Raw genomic sequence first — 15017 nt, forward strand, 5'->3', positions numbered from 1 at the left:
AGGTAGGCTCCTGTCTCTGTGACAACCAGGTGGAAATGCGTAGCGTATTCTGTCACGGTTCCAGCAATCCAGAGACTCAGGCCCTCCGTCTCCGTCCCAATCACTTATTCACTTGACCGTTTCAAAATTCTGGCTTGTGGGGGAGAAACCTGGAGAAACCTGCAGGCTGCAGGTGCACCCGGGGCCGTGGGGCGCCCTGGCTACCGCCTCCCGCCAGGCGAGACCCGCCCTCCCCGACGGGCCTTACGCAAGGACCCATGAAGTTCATCCAATGAGTATTTTAATTAGCTGAAAAAATTGCAAATGCCAGTTTTAGAGCCAAGGGCAGGAAGTCCTCCGCCCGCGCCGGTCCGCCCCGCTTCCCCCAGGTCTGGGGGCCCCGCGAGTCCCGCCTGCGGCCCCTGCCCTGCGGCCTCCTAGGACTCGCCGGCCTCCACCTCGTGGCCGACCGCGCATGTGCCCGGGGACAGGCTGGCGTCGTCCCGCCTCATCAGGTGTATGATCTCGCTGTACAGACGCCGGGGCGCGTCCAAGCCCCAGATGAAATCCACATGTGCCCATTCGGGAATGTTCTTATGGTAGATGAGATTGGTCACCTCGGAGAGCAGGGCCTTCACGTCCTCTGGGTTGGAAAGCCAGTCCTGGCCCCCCGTCCACATGGCGGTGGGGACCGTCATGTCCCTGACTTTGTACCTCACGGGCGTCGGCTGGAAGAAAGGGATCGTTGTAGCTGGCGTTTCTGACGGTCACCCTCGGGGTTCCAAGCCCAACGACTAATATTCCAAGTAAACAGTAAAAATACGGCCTGGGCGACGGGGAAGGGTCCCGGGCACGCGGGCGGGGGGGGGGGGGGGCGGGGAGGGTGGCCCCCGGGTGTGCTCAGCCCCTCCGTGCGGGTCCCGCTCGCCCCGGGTGCCTCGCCTGCGACGGGGGGACCCCAGCCATGAGGAAGTGAGGGACAAAGCTCGGGGTCAGGGGTCCCCTCCGCCTTAAGCATGAATTTCCCTTCGTCCCCCATGAACAAACGCGCACCCCAAGAGGGACACTTCACAAACTTCACGAGGCCCAAGGGACAGAGGTTCTCGGGACACAGGCCAGAGGCTGGAGCCCCGAGGGGGCCACGGGGTCTCCGCACAGACTCTGCAGGAGAAGGGAAGGCCCCCGGGGCAGCCCCCGCTCCAAACCCCTCATCTAGCACCCCGGAACCCAGTGGTTTCAGGGAAGGGGAGGTCCACACCTGGGGGGCTTTGGAGGGCCTGGGAGAGGCCTGGGGGGGGGGTAACGGGAGGCCCAGGGGCCCTGGGCGAGGGCCTGGGGGGGACATGGGGGCATCTGAGGGGTCTGGAAGGGCCTGGGAGGAGGGCCTGGGGAGGTCTGCGGGGTCTGTGGGTGGCCTGGAGGGGTCTGGGGGACCTGGGGGACCTGGAGGGGACATGGGGCTGCCAGAGGGGTCTGGGAGGGCCTGGGAGAGGCCTGGAGAGGCCTGGGGGTCTTGGAGAGCTTGGGGGAACATGAGGGCGGCCTGGGGGGGCCTGGGAGGGCCTAGGGGTCATGGGGGGGACATGGAGGAGACATGGGGAGCCCGGGGGCCTGGAGGGGGCCAAGTGGGCCCCAGGGGGGTCCAGGTGGGTCAGGGGGGCCTGTGAGGGCCTGGGGGGTCCTGGGGGGGCCTTGCACTTCCCGCCGCCCGCCCTCCGCTCCCCTGCCAGCTGCCCGGCCCGACTTGCAGGCCTTCGTGCGGATCGTGCACCCAGCGGCCCAGACGTGCCTGAGCTCCGGGGCCGTGTGGCCGGGGCTGCACCCAAGGGGACGCGGTGAGGAGCTCCGATGAGAGCCGGCGGCCCGCGGCCTGAGGGAGACCTGGCTCGGCCGGGACCAGCGGTGCCCCCGCTCCCCTCGGGGCCCACCTGCAGACACCTGGAGCGTGCTGGGCCCGACGGCCGCCCCCCGACCTTCCCCGGGGCCTACGTTGCCCGAGCTGCTTGCTCCAGCAGCTGACACACGGACGCTGGTGGTTTAAGACCGTCCTGGGGCTGCATCGCTTCCTCCAAAGACACGTTTTAGGGACCAGCCAACAAGGACCTGATGCCAGGGAGTGGACGCCCGCGCCAAGCCTCCTGGTCTGGGCGCTGCCCGTGGGGACCCGGGTGACGCAGGCGGCAGAGGATCCAGCTGATCTGGGCGCGTCTGCCCCGTGTTCTGGGCTTTGCGGCCTAGGCTGCCGTGGGGAGGGGACGTCCCGCAGCCACACTCTCAGGAGCTGGCCCCTGGCCACCTACTGGGCTCCCTCCGGCTTTAGGGCCGTGTGGTGGGCACCTGTTTGCAGCCTCACACGAGTTAACAACGACCTCCAGTCGGGACCTTCTGCTCAGAGGAGTACGATGCCCGTTTCTGAGTCCCCGCAGCTGTTCATTTGATTCCAGAGCATCGACTGGGCATTTTCTTAGATGATGTAATGACTTTTCGTATTTTTCACTCGCAAATTACAGATGCATTAAAAGTGTGATTGGCAGAACTTTTAAGGATCGTCTAGTCCAATAATAATAATAATAATAATAATCTTTAAATAATTTGAATAAATAAATATTTGCATAAAATAAATTAAGTAATTTTGAGTAAATTATTATTATTATTAGTATTATTATTATTATTTAAAATAAGCTCCACATCCAGCAGGAGCCCAATGTGGGGCTTGAACTCATGACCCTGCGATCAAGACCTGAGCTGAGATCAAGAGTTGGACGCCCAACTGACTGAGCCACCCAGGCGCCCGTAACCCAATGATTTTTAAGGATAAAGACCTGGGGGACAGTGGAATGGTAGCAGCCTGTCCATGACCCCACAGCGGTAGTGCCTCACCCCTGCCGTCTCCCCTGGATCCCTCCAGCCACCACACAGGCCATGCTCTTCCCTTCCCTTCGCCGCCGGGTCTTTCTCCCTAGAACCCACCTCCCCCACCTGGAGCGTCGTCCTCTCCGTCCTGAAAGCAGGAAGCCTCTTGGCCGAGCTGCGAACTTCTCTAGTTTCAAATGCAATCAAGCCCGAACTCGTATTTTATTTCCTCCTCTACAAAAACCTGTCACTACAACGTCCCCCTCATTCACCTCAAAACGATGCGTTGACTTTCTTACCTGATTGCCTTTCTCCAGATTTTTGGTTTCGCTCCCCCAGTCAAATGCCCGGAGCTCCCCAGAATTCACCGCCTGAAAGGAAAGCACATGGACGGGACCTTCGAATGCACCACCGGGTAGGGGGTCGTGAGCCGAAGCGGAGGGCAGAGCTGAGCCGCTCTTCCGCTCGCTGTTAGGACAAACCTCAAGAAGCTAAGGCAAGAGGCGGGCCCCTGGGGCACAAGAAGGTCCCAGAGAAGCCCCGGCCACCAGGTCCCGGGGCCCCGCCGACCCCCGCGGGCTGTGAGGAGCGGCCCCCGAGCTGCGCCAGGGGCTGACGCTGGGAGGAAACCCAACCCAAGTCAGAACTCTTCGCCCTTTTGAACATAGGTCTCCGTCCTGTCCGCACTCCTTACACACGCACGCACACTCACACGGCCTTGGGGGGACTCCGGGCTCTGAGTCCCCAGAGAAACAGGACCGGTGTTCGTGATGTTTAAGTTCAGTGTTGTTAAACCTCTCTGCTTGAACTGGGGGCCTTCCCGGCTTTTTTCAACAAAGCTGTGGTTGTAGCAGGTGAGCATCTGAGGTCAACCATGCTCAAGCTCCGTCTTTACGTGTCTTATTTCCACAGCAAATCGGTCACTCCCCCGTGTCGCCTACAGTGAGCAGGATCGGGGCAGTGCTCCTGCGCGCGCGAGAGCATCATCAGCACCCACTGCCCCTGAGTGGATTCCACGGGGTCCGGGATCTGCCCCACTGGCCCCAGAGACGGTCGTGGGACTGACGATGGGACCCTCGCCACTGGGGCCTGCAGCCAAAGGGCTCCCATGAGTTAGATCCTGCCTTTGCTGGAGGAACCGCAAAAAGAGTGAAAACGCACTCTCCTGCGTTTCCTCCTCCTCACCTCACGCGTGAGGTGGCTCGAGGCAGACAGAGGTCTCCCTGGACCATCTGAAGTCACTCACTCAAGGTCCCCCAAGGATTCCTGGGGCCAGCCCTTCCCCCCATCTCCTGAGAAGGTTCCGTGTTCTAGATCGAATTCACGGTCGAGACAGCATTGACTAGATCCCGTTCCGTCTTGGAATAATTGTGAAGTAACACCAGGGACATCCTTTGCTCCAGACAAAATGCACAAAGACCCTCGGAGAGACGACAAGGTGGGCATTCCTACCTGGCTCCAGTGTAGGATATTTTGCACAGATGTTCCAGCAAGAGTGTGAGCGACGTACACATTTGCTCGGCTCTGTAACAAAACACGAGTGGGTGGTGGGGGTCCGAGAGCTCACAAGACGTGCGCTGACACCTCCGGGGCGTCAGGCTAAGAAATGGAAACATCATTAAGTGACTCCTAACTCTGGGAAAGGAACTAGGGGTGGTGGAAGGGGAGGAGGGCGGGGGGTGGGGGTGAATGGGTGACGGGCACTGAGGGGGGCACTTGGCGGGATGAGCACTGGGTGTTATTCTGTATGTTGGCAAATTGAACACCAATAAAAAATAAATTATTATTAAAAAGAAGTGATCGCAAGGATTCACCAAACCGTACTACACACATGTGCACGGATAAGAGACGCCACTGAATGTGCTCCTGGGCATCTCTGTTGTCATCTGAGAAGAGATTCTCTTTAGGCAAACTTTACTAGGGACAGAGGTTGAGCGTCTGCCGTCAGCCCAGGTGTGACTTCGGGGTCCTGAGATCGAGTCCCCACGTCAGGCTCCCCGCAGGGAGCCTGCGTCTCCCTCTGCCTGTGTCCCTGCCTCTCTCTCTGGGCCTCTCATGAATAAATAAATAAAATCTTAAAAAAAAAAGTTTGCTAGAATAATTAAGATGAAGGCTCTAGAACTGGGTCTGTATTCACGGCACTCGCCCACCCTCGGGACGTGAGACCGGTCACTCCTCGCTTGGCTTTGGAAAACGAAGCATTTACTAGGCTCCCGCTTACCATGTTCATGTTGTTGGTGTTAAATCCTCCCATAAGCAGCAAGACGTTGCTACAGATCTGATCGATAATCATCTGGCCACACAGGTAAATAGCAAACTGTCTGAAGAATCTGGTCTGGTACAGAAATTCTTTCTTACCAAACAGTCCCTGTAAAAACATAACGCGGAAGAGTAGTCATGACATCATGGCCAGGAAGACGTGAATCCAATTTAGTCTAATATTCTTCAGTTGACGACAGAGTTCCATCCCCTGTAAACCTGTCATGAGTTGGAAATATCATGAAGTCGAAACCGGGGACTGCGGAGGCTGCCCAGCATCACGGGAGAGGTCCGGCCCCAATATCTCTGGCCCAGGAGAAGATCAACATTCAAAATTTCAAGTATGGTTTCTACTGGATGCGTATCGTTTTTGCACCATCATAAACCCCAAAATCATTAGGTTGAGCTACTCTAAGCCCCAAAATCATTAGGTTGAGCTACTCTAAGCCCCAAAATCATTAGGTTGAGCTACTCTAAGCCCCAAAATCATTAGGTTGAGCTACTCTACGCCCCAAAATCGTTAGGTTGAGCTACTCTACGCCCCAAAATCGTTAGGTTGAGCTACTCTAAGCCCCAAAATCGTTAGGTTGAGCTACTCTAAGCCCCAAAATCGTTAGGTTGAGCTACTCTAAGCCCCAAAATCGTTAGGTTGAGCTACTCTAAGCCCCAAAATCGTTAGGTTGAGCTACTCTAAGCCCCAAAATCGTTAGGTTGAGCTACTCTAAGCCCCAAAATCGTTAGGTTGAGCTACTCTAAGCCCCAAAATCGTTAGGTTGAGCTACTCTAAGCCCCAAAATCGTTAGGTTGAGCTACTCTAAGCCCCAAAATCGTTAGGTTGAGCTACTCTAAGCCCCAAAATCATTAGGTTGAGCTACTCTAAGCCCCAAAATCATTAGGTTGAGCTACTCTAAGCCCCAAAATCATTAAGTTGATCTACTCTAAGCCCCAAAATCATTAAGTTGAGCTACTCTAAGCCCCAAAATCATTAGGTTGAGCTACTCTAAGCCCCAAAATCATTAGGTTGAGCTACTCTAAGCCCCAAAATCATTAAGTTGATCTACTCTAAGCCCCAAAATCATTAAGTTGATCTACTCTAAGCCCCAAAATCATTAAATTGATCTACTCTAAGCCCCAAAATCATTAAGTTGAGCTACTCTAAGCCCCAAAATCATTAAGTTGATCTACTCTAAGCCCCAAAATCATTAAGTTGAGCTACTCTAAGTCTTAGCAAATAGGGTTGGAGGACTCGTCTACGCAGACAAGGAATTATCCGAGGAGTCACATACCTTGATCATCATATCCGGGAGCAGCAAAAACTTGGTGCCAGGGCTTTTCGCATATTTAACAGTGGCTATGGGCGCTAACGCAAAATACATTTTGACTTTCTGAGCCAGTTCTGGCATGGTGGAGAAAGCAATAAAGCCTACGAGAGGAGAGACAGGTCAGTGTGGATATCGCAGAGCCGAGAACCCGTAAAACGCTGATTTTACTTTTACCAAGTTATTTCAGTAACGACGCATGCTCCTGATTTAGGTGTCCTAGGAACGTGTAAGCCCCAACACCTCGGCGCTCCCTACGGCGCCTGGCACGTACCCTCCAGCTAGTAGGTTCTGCTTGCATTACGGGGTCGAGCTATTGGGGCCAACGGTGCAGACTGTACGTAGACGCACACGGAGAAGCAACTGCGCCCCGGACACTCCTCAGGGGACTGTCACGGCTCTCACCTCATCGAAGTCCCAAACTCTCGTGAGGTGTTTTTGACAAATCTCTACCCCGCAGTGAAGGAAAGGGAGGAGAGCCCAGCCGCCTCGCTGGTCGGCGACAAGCACGTTCTGAGACGCAGGGGGTGTGGGGCTGGTAGGATGGTCTCCCTGATGCCCACCTTTCCAAGAACCCCACCTGTGATGTGATCCCATAGACAAGTCGTCTACGAAACTGGGCCCCAACGCTTATCTTTGTGCTAGACCAGGTCTAGGACCCTGGCTAAATCGGGCTGGCCTCTGGGCCCGTGAGAGTCTCTGAGCTACCGCCGCCCAAGGACCATCTCCACGGAGCCCTGGGGCGGGGCGGGGGGCGGGAAAAGGCCATCGCTTGACGCCCGGCCATGGTCGCCGTCTCTGAAGGGCTCTACGTCCGTCCGTGCATCTCCGTCTAGGCTGACGTTTGCAGCCCGAGCGGGAGGGGAACCTGGAGACGGAAACTTGGGTCACGTGACTTCCTCCGGTTGCGGGAGGAGAGGGGGTGTTTGTGTCTCCACTCTCCCCTCCGTGTGGTCAGGTTGGCAGCCACACGCAGGTGTGCCGTCGGGAGGATGGGCCGGGGCTCCGTCAGACCATATTCCCGCTGGCCTGCGACCCTATGAGAGCTGCCCTCGGATGTCAGCTTTGAGGACTCGAGCGAACCTCTCCCAGCAAAGCGCGTTCAAGTCCTGCCGGGAAGCGGCCGCGTGGCCGACGGCCAGAGGGATCCTGGAGCTTTTGCCCCCTTCCCCATCTCGAAGCAGCCTTTGGCTCCGTCATTGCACCTTTGTCTCGATGTCAAGCTGGACAGTGTGAGTGTAGAGAAAAGACAGTCCCACTGGCCCCCGGACCTCGGGGCAGCCCAGGCCTTAGTACCCGTTTTCCTGGAAGTGCGTGGTGAGGCGGGAGGCCACCAGAGCCGGCTCAGGGTGTGGAAAACCCCGGAGAGGAAATGGGAAAGTCGGAGAGCACTGGGGGCGGGGGGACAGGCGGGGGGACGGGGTAGCTGGGCCACGGACAGGAGGGAGGGCGCACCGGGGGTTCGGCTCACCGCCCTCTACCTCGGGCACCAGTAATACATTATATGGGGATTAGTTGACTTTAAATTAAAAAATATATTTTAAATAAGGAAGTAAACCAGCGCACTGATCGGCTGCCCTGAGTTCCAGGGGGCGCGTGCCCGCCTGGCTTCCCGGAATCCCATACCCGGGACTCCCCCGCCGGGTTGGCTTGAGGCCCGTGGAGCGCACCGGGCCGCTCTGCTCCTGCCTTGTCCACGGGTGCTTCGCTCAGGGGTTCACCTTGCAGGTGGAGGAGCCACATGTCACCTAACCCCCCCCCCGCCCCAGCCGTCGCCTCCAGCATCCCGGCCCTTCCCGCATCCCCCGCTTCCAGTCCTCAGGGCCAGCGGGCCGGGCAGGGCCGGGGCCAAGGGAAGGTGGGTGCCAGGCCCCAGGCCCCGCCGTCGCCCCCGCCCGCACCCCTGACCCTGCACCTGCCCCCCGGGAACCTACCCATGGTGGTGCCCTGTGAATAGCCGACGTAATAGATCTTTTCCTGGCCGCTTTTCTGCAAAATAAAGTTTATGACTGCAGGAAGATCAAACCTAGCCATCTCATCATAACTACAAGGGGAAAAGACAAAGTCACGTGAAAAATTAGAGTCAGAAACAACGAAAGCAGCCCCCCGGGGGTTACAAACAGGCCCTGAGTGTGCCCCACTGGCTTGCGGCTGTGCTCCCGGGGCCCTCACACGCGACACACGGCGCCGCTGGGCCCGTGCACCCTTAGCACTCTCTGCACACGGCGGTTTTCTGCAGACGGTGTCACGTGACCCGCCGCCCCGGGGGTGCCCTACTGAGCCCCAGCGGAACCCCACCCGGCCCTGCAGATCATCCCACGGGAAGGGCCCGACATGCCTTGGGGGCCTCCCTGTGCGGCTGTGGATAAGGAGCGGGTTAAATGCCAAAAGGTCATTAAAACCCTTTTGCAGACCGACCGTGACATACGGATCAGCCGCATTAAGTCCCTGGGGCCGAACGGTTTCCCTGATGTCTCTAAGGTTGCCTGACGGCGGCTCTTTCTGGGGGTAACAGTCCGCTCAGTACCCGAGGGGAGTTAGTCCCGGGTCCGCACCTTGTCTCGAGCCCTGACCCCAACCACCACTGTCGTCCTATTAGCCAGACCCCTTCTTCCGTTGTCTCCAGTCCTCCCCTAAAGAGTCGCTCACTAACTAAAGCAATCGGGGAGATCCCGGTGGGGTGTTGGCGACCCGACCGAAGTGAATCATCTGAGTGCGAGAGGCCAGATTCGACCCCGCGTCCGCCTCCACTCTCAGGACCGTGCTGTACCTGAAAGCCCAGAACTCATCTTGGTCTATGGAGAGGGTCTTGTGCTTCCGGGACCAGGTGTTGCCCCTGCTGTTCCCCAGCCACACGTCAAAACCGGCGTCGGCCAGGATGAAGCCCAGGCTGTTGTTGGGCAGGTTGGAGATCCAGTTGCTGGCGTCCCCCAGCAGGCCGTGCTGCAGCAACACCACCGGCCGGGGCCCTGCGTGCAAGAGACTTCAGCTGGGAGGCGTGGCCTCCATCTTCCTGGCCCCCCTTGAGCCTGCAAGCTCTGGGGCCCAACACGCCCGTGTTTGCCTGTGGATTGAGCGGCTTGCTGTATCGACTGTGTTAGTTGCTCGCTTGACCTCTCTGTGTCTTGATTTCCTCAACAGAAAAAACAGGATTTTCATTAGGATTAAGTAAAACAGTGCGCAGGGAGCAGAGGTGACGGTGCCCAGGACGCGCCATGTCCCAGCCATCAGGGCGCTCATGTAACCATGAATATAATATGTTGCACGATGGTCAACGTACGCGTGGTTGTGTTAGAGGACAAAGGTGCCCGTGCGTGTGTGTGTGTCTATGCCGAGGGTGGGATGGTTTAACGACGACCCTTCATGTCAAAAAGAGTGACAAGGCAGCTGGGAGGAGCCCCCACACTCCAAGTATGAGAAAATTTGAGGCTCAGAATAAATACTGGTAACGATAAATCACCCCCGCCGCCGCCCCGTGAGCATTAAGAGCGCCCGGGTAGAAGGGCGGCAACCGTGGGGCGGGCCGCAGCGGGCTTCACGACGCCACGCGGCGAGGGCCCGGCTATGCCTCTGCGGTGTCCCCACCCCGCGGCCTGGGGAACCTGGGACGTACCCCCCCCCCCGCCCCCGCCCCCTGCCGCCGGCCTCCTTCCCAGCATCCAGGTGGAAAGCGCCAGGAAGTCAGGCACACAGGGGGCGCGGGACGGGCACACGCGCGGCTCGGCGCTCATGACCCAATTCCCTACTCCCGGGGACGTGCCGCGAGGACACAGGAGAACGACCTTCTCTCTAAGGGGGTGCACAGGCCGGGTCCCCAGAGCTTCCCCCCCGGAGGCCCCTGCAAGCTGCAGAAGCAACACCCGCCTCCAGAGGGGACTGTCCTTCCCCAACCGGACCCAACCCAGGGACGGTCCCCCCAGCTCCCAAACCCCGAAACCGGGGTGACCAGTTGGGGGAGGTTAGCAGGATGTGAGCGGAGAAGCTCCGCCTGGGAATGGGGCTGCGGGGGCCCTAGCCGGGGCGCCGCTCGGTGCCCCCGGGAGCTGTGCTTGCTCACCTCCCGGCAGCTGGAGCTCAGCGAACGTTCCCTCTGCAGCTGCAGGCTCCCGTGTGCTTGTGCAGGACCCACTCACTCACCCACCCCACGCACACGTATGGGCGCCTGCGTGTGCTCGGCACGCTTTTAGGCGCTGGCTGTACGGCCTTCCACGAAATAGAGAAGATCCCGGCTCCCGGGGCGGTTACCTTCTGATCGGGGGAGACAGCCAATGAGCCAGCACGCGTGTGTCCTAGCGGGTGGCACGTGCTCGGGGAAGGAACGAGGACACGGGGCCAGACCCCACCCGGGGGCACGGAGCTGCTGTTTTCAAAGGGGTGCTCAGGGAAAGCGCGATGGAGAGCACCCGCACGAGGCCCAGGCCAGGGTGCAGGACCCCATGGCGAGAACCGTGCGTCCGAATGCACTGAGGTTGGCTCATGCTCCACATGCAGGACACCAAGGGCAGCTGGGCAGCTGGTATTTAAAAAATCCGGTTTTCGGGACACCTGATGGCTCCGTGGTGGAGCGTCTGCCTTCGGCTCAGGGCGTGACCCCGGGGTCCCAGGATCGAGTCCCACGTCAGGCTCCCTCTGCTTCTCCCTCTGCCTGGGTCTCTGCCTCTCTCTCTCGTGAATAGATACATAATTTTTTTTTTTAAAGTCGGTTTTCAAAAAAGCTGCAAATGGGCAAATTGGAATACAAAAGAACCCTGCAGCTTGTTGGCCCCGAAGACCACAGCATCCGCCCGACCTGCTCCGGTCCCAGTTAAGAAATGGGTCAGGGTGGCGGGCAGGTCTCTGCAGGTTTCACAACCTTCCAGCAAAGTGCCGGCCTGGGCTCCCGGACAGGTTGCCCAAGCTCCGTGAGCGGCAGTTTCTCCAGGTTATTGTGAAAGTTAAATGAGACGGATGCGGATAGAGCCCGCGGCACCGTAGCTGGCGTCCAGAGGGCCCTACGGGTGTCCTCATGACACGGCGCAGCTGCTGCCTTCCACGCAGACCCACAGCACCCAAAGGCACAGAGCACAGGCTCACTGGTGACGACCATGAATTTTTTTAAGCCGGCAATAGCTGAAAACCCCATAAACCGAAAAAATGGGATTCTATGTATTGAAGGAATGTATCAAAAATAAAAAATGCACACCTACTGCTTGATTCTTAAAACACTCCAGTGAAGCGCTGGGCAAGGCCTCAAATACTTAAAGGGCTATTTGGCTGGGGCTACGGGGTACGCAGGGTGTTGGCTGGGGCTACGGGGTATGTGGGGTGTTGGCTGGGGCTACGGGGTACGCGGGATATTTGGCTGGGGCTACGGGGTACGCGGGGTGTTGATGGGGCTACGGGGTACGCAGGGTGTTGATGGGGCTACGGGGTACGCAGGGTGTTGGCTGGGGCTACGGGGTATGCGGGGTGTTGGCTGGGGCTACGGGGTACGCGGGGTATTTGGCTGGGGCTACGGGGTACGCGGGGTGTTGATGGGGCTACGGGGTACGCGGGGTATTTGGCTGGGGCTACGGGGTATGCGGGGTGTTGATGGGGCTACGGGGTACGCGGGGTATTTGGCTGGGGCTACGGGGTACGCGGGGTGTTGGCTGGGGCTACGGGGTACGTAGGGTGTTGATGGGGCTACGGGGTACGCGGGGTGTTGGCTGGGGCTACGGGGTATGCGGGGTATTTGGCTGGGGCTACGGGGTCTGCGGGGTGGGCCCGGGCGCCGCGCTGGAGCTCTCCTTCTTCGTTAGCAGGGATCAGCGTGGTCTGTTCAAGAGACCGTCCCTGGTCGTTCCAGATTATCCACATGAGAGGGGTTTGGGGAATGGGTTAAGGCCTAGAAGGCATCAGGAAATGGACCTTTCCTGAAGGTCTTTTTTTTTTTTTTTTTTTTTTAAGCAAACCCTATGTTTCTTTGAGATCATTGAGGATATCGGGGCCCACCGGGGCGGTGATGATGGGGTGGAGGAGGGAGCGAAGCTGCCTTCCGGCCCAAGCAACGGGCCGCAGTCTGTCACAAGAACCCAGACCCCGTGCGCACACTCAGGTCACGAGGGGATCCTCACTACCGACCGGTGGGCACGTGGGGTGCCCGGGGTGAACCGTACCTGCGTCCCTAGGTTGCGCCAGGCCTTGAGGAATTCGGTTAACAGAAAGGATGTACCCGTCTTCCGTGACGACTTCGTACTCCTCGCAGGGATAGCCTTGGTGTCGGATGATCTCACTCTGAGGGAAAAGCAGCGTCTTTTGAATTCAGGGCTGTGTGGCCGCGCGCTCCATGACCCAAAAGCAGCAAACTGGGACGCCCGGGGGGCTCCGCGGTGGAGCGTCTGCCGTCGGCCCAGGGTGTGACCCCGGGGTCCCGGGATCGAGTCCCGCGTCGGGTCCCCGCAGGGAGCCTGCTTCTCCCTCTGCCTGGATCTCTGCCTCTCTCTCTCTCTCTCTGGGTCTCATGAATAAACAAATAAAATGTAAAAATGTAATGTGGAGACCGGGCTAGAGCAACGGTTCCCTAAGTGTGGGCCCTGGACCGGGAGGGTCAGCGTCCCTCGGGCGCCTGTTGGCTTCCACGCCAGCCTCGAGCTGGGGACTCTGAGGACGGGACCCAGCACTTGCATTTCCACGGGCTCCTTTGGAAAGTCCGATTCGCTGTAATGTTCCAGAACCGGTCGGCCCGAGTGCGGGTGCCGGAGCGGGGGTGCGTGCCGGGATTCCCCGGGGACACGTACACGTAGAGGGTCCCAGCTCGGTTCGGGGCGAGGGCCCGGGTCGTTGTGACGCAGCCAGTGGGGCATCCTGCCCAGGACAGCTTATGAGAAACTGTAGGTCATGCGTTCCCTATGGCTCTTTTCGGCCCTCGGGTCTGTGGCTCTTAAGGGAACAGAAAGGCCCCCGAGGTCCCCCAGCTCGAATTCTAATCCTGGTTCTAAGGCTATTACGCAAACCAGTTGGGCAACCTTGAGACAATTAGCAAACCTGTCCCCATTCCTCAGCCTAGTCACCTGCACGTTAGGGGTTCTCGCAAGGAACGTGGAGAGATGATGCACGGTAACACCCACCGGGTCCCCCGGCACACAGTAGGTCGTCAGGGAGCATTGGGACGACTGTAATTAAGAACCCCCCGCATGCTCTTGGGTAAGTCCTATAGGTTTGCAGACTTCAGCTGGAGAAGCCTTTTTTTTTTTTTTTTTTTTAGAGCCGCTTTCCTGAATCCCTGACTCGGTTCCCCCTCTAAAGCCCCGAGAGCACCCTGCGAGGCACACCCAGGGCGAGGTTCGGGGAGACCGGCTAGACAGATTGCCTCTGTGCAATAAGGCAGAGGAATGTGTGTGGGATCCGCGGGCCGGCAGCCTCCCCTCCCCCGGGAGGGCTGCGATTATGGGCTACGTGCTCGGGCAGGCCCGGGCTGAAGTCGTGGCTCCGCCGCCTGCCGGGCTGCGGCCTCCCTTAGGTTGCTTATACCCCTGGATCCCCAAAATGGGGACCACCCTACGTACCGACGGGGCCGAGCCTCGACAGCTCTCAGTCTCCGTGTCTCCTAGGGGGCGAGTCACACGATAGGGTGGGCGACCCTAAACTCAGCTCAAGAACTTGAGAGTAAGCCAGAAAGTCGGGGCGAGCGAGAAGGTTAGCGCATCGTCCGTGAGTCGTGCTCACGCGAGGCTCCAGGTCCCCCCGTTGCCAGTCTACGGGGTACCCGGTCCGGGAGGCGGAACGAAACCCCGGTTAGAATGGCACAGGACGCTCCTAGAAGCAGGTGTCCTGGCGAGAAGAAGGGCGGGATGAGAGCAGGCAGAAAAGGAACAAAAATCCCCAAGGAAGTGGAAATGCCAGAGCTGGGTGTGGCCCAAGATGGGATTTCTCTGCTCCTGGAATGAACCTAAGAAGCCAAGAAAAAGTTCGATCGCGCTCCGCTCGGGGCAAAGGGATGAGGTCACTCACCCGGGTTCACTGACTCTGTTCAAGGACAACAAAGGCTGGCCCGTCCCCAGGTTAGCGCATCACCGCCCGGCGAGCGAAAACCGCCACCGCGTCGCAGGGACGGGATACTAATGCACTAAAGCAGATGATGCCCGGGTGCAAGAGTGGGCACGCGAACCACTTCGTTTCCCTCCAGACACGGAAAAAAAAAAAAAAAAAAAAAACCCAACTTACGATATTCATGAACGCCTCCGGATCCACAGCTTTGGTCGGCAGACGTCCCGAATTCACGTTCCTCTGGAACAGATACGCCACCAGGATCAGAAGCCACATCCCCGTCCTGGGTGAGGCGGTCCACACTCTCGACAGGATCTTCGGCATGATCCGACGTCTGCATGGATTCTGTGCCTGGCAGCGTAACGGCTGATCCCGATGCCGGAAGGATCTGCAGCTTTGAAACCCGTGTCCCCTGTGTTCCACCTACGGTTCCTGCCCCCGAATTCAGAGGCAAATTCAGTGGAAACATGGCCCAGGATGTCCCAATGCCATCGGGCCCCTCCCACCACTCACATCACCCGTCGTCACCAGCCCTCGCCTTGCAGGTGTGTGGGACTTGATGCCACCCGCAGTCACGTGCAGAGGACGCAGCCCATAAAA

The 15017-nt window shown here is 58.6% G+C and overlaps 1 protein-coding gene across 1 annotated transcript; it reads right to left on the reverse strand.

The window, feature by feature from the left end:
• Window positions 1–263: 263 nt before the first annotated feature.
• On the reverse strand, window positions 264–14946 carry LIPM (lipase family member M). The gene is made up of 9 exons (XM_077874815.1): window positions 14595–14946; window positions 12548–12665; window positions 9181–9379; window positions 8345–8454; window positions 6378–6514; window positions 5054–5200; window positions 4285–4356; window positions 3132–3203; window positions 264–707 (listed from the first exon to the last, which is right to left on the reverse strand). The coding sequence occupies exons 1-9, from the start codon at window positions 14739–14741 to the stop codon at window positions 417–419; spliced, it is 1293 nt and encodes a 430-aa protein (XP_077730941.1). The 5' UTR covers window positions 14742–14946; the 3' UTR covers window positions 264–416.
• Window positions 14947–15017: the final 71 nt, after the last annotated feature.

This window comes from Canis aureus, chromosome 27, assembly GCF_053574225.1.
Source record: "Canis aureus isolate CA01 chromosome 27, VMU_Caureus_v.1.0, whole genome shotgun sequence".
NCBI classification, from domain to species: Eukaryota; Metazoa; Chordata; class Mammalia; order Carnivora; family Canidae; genus Canis; species Canis aureus.

Coding starts and splice junctions, on each gene's coding strand:
- LIPM (XM_077874815.1), bottom strand. CDS start 14,741: ATGCCGAAGATCCTGTCGAGAGTGTGGACCGCCTCACCCAGGACGGGG. Junction 8,455..9,180: donor GATGAGTTCTGGGCTTTCAG/GTACAGCACGGT, acceptor TTCCCCTTGTAG/TTATGATGAGATGGCTAGGT. Junction 5,201..6,377: donor TCCCGGATATGATGATCAAG/GTATGTGACTCC, acceptor ATGTTTTTACAG/GGACTGTTTGGTAAGAAAGA.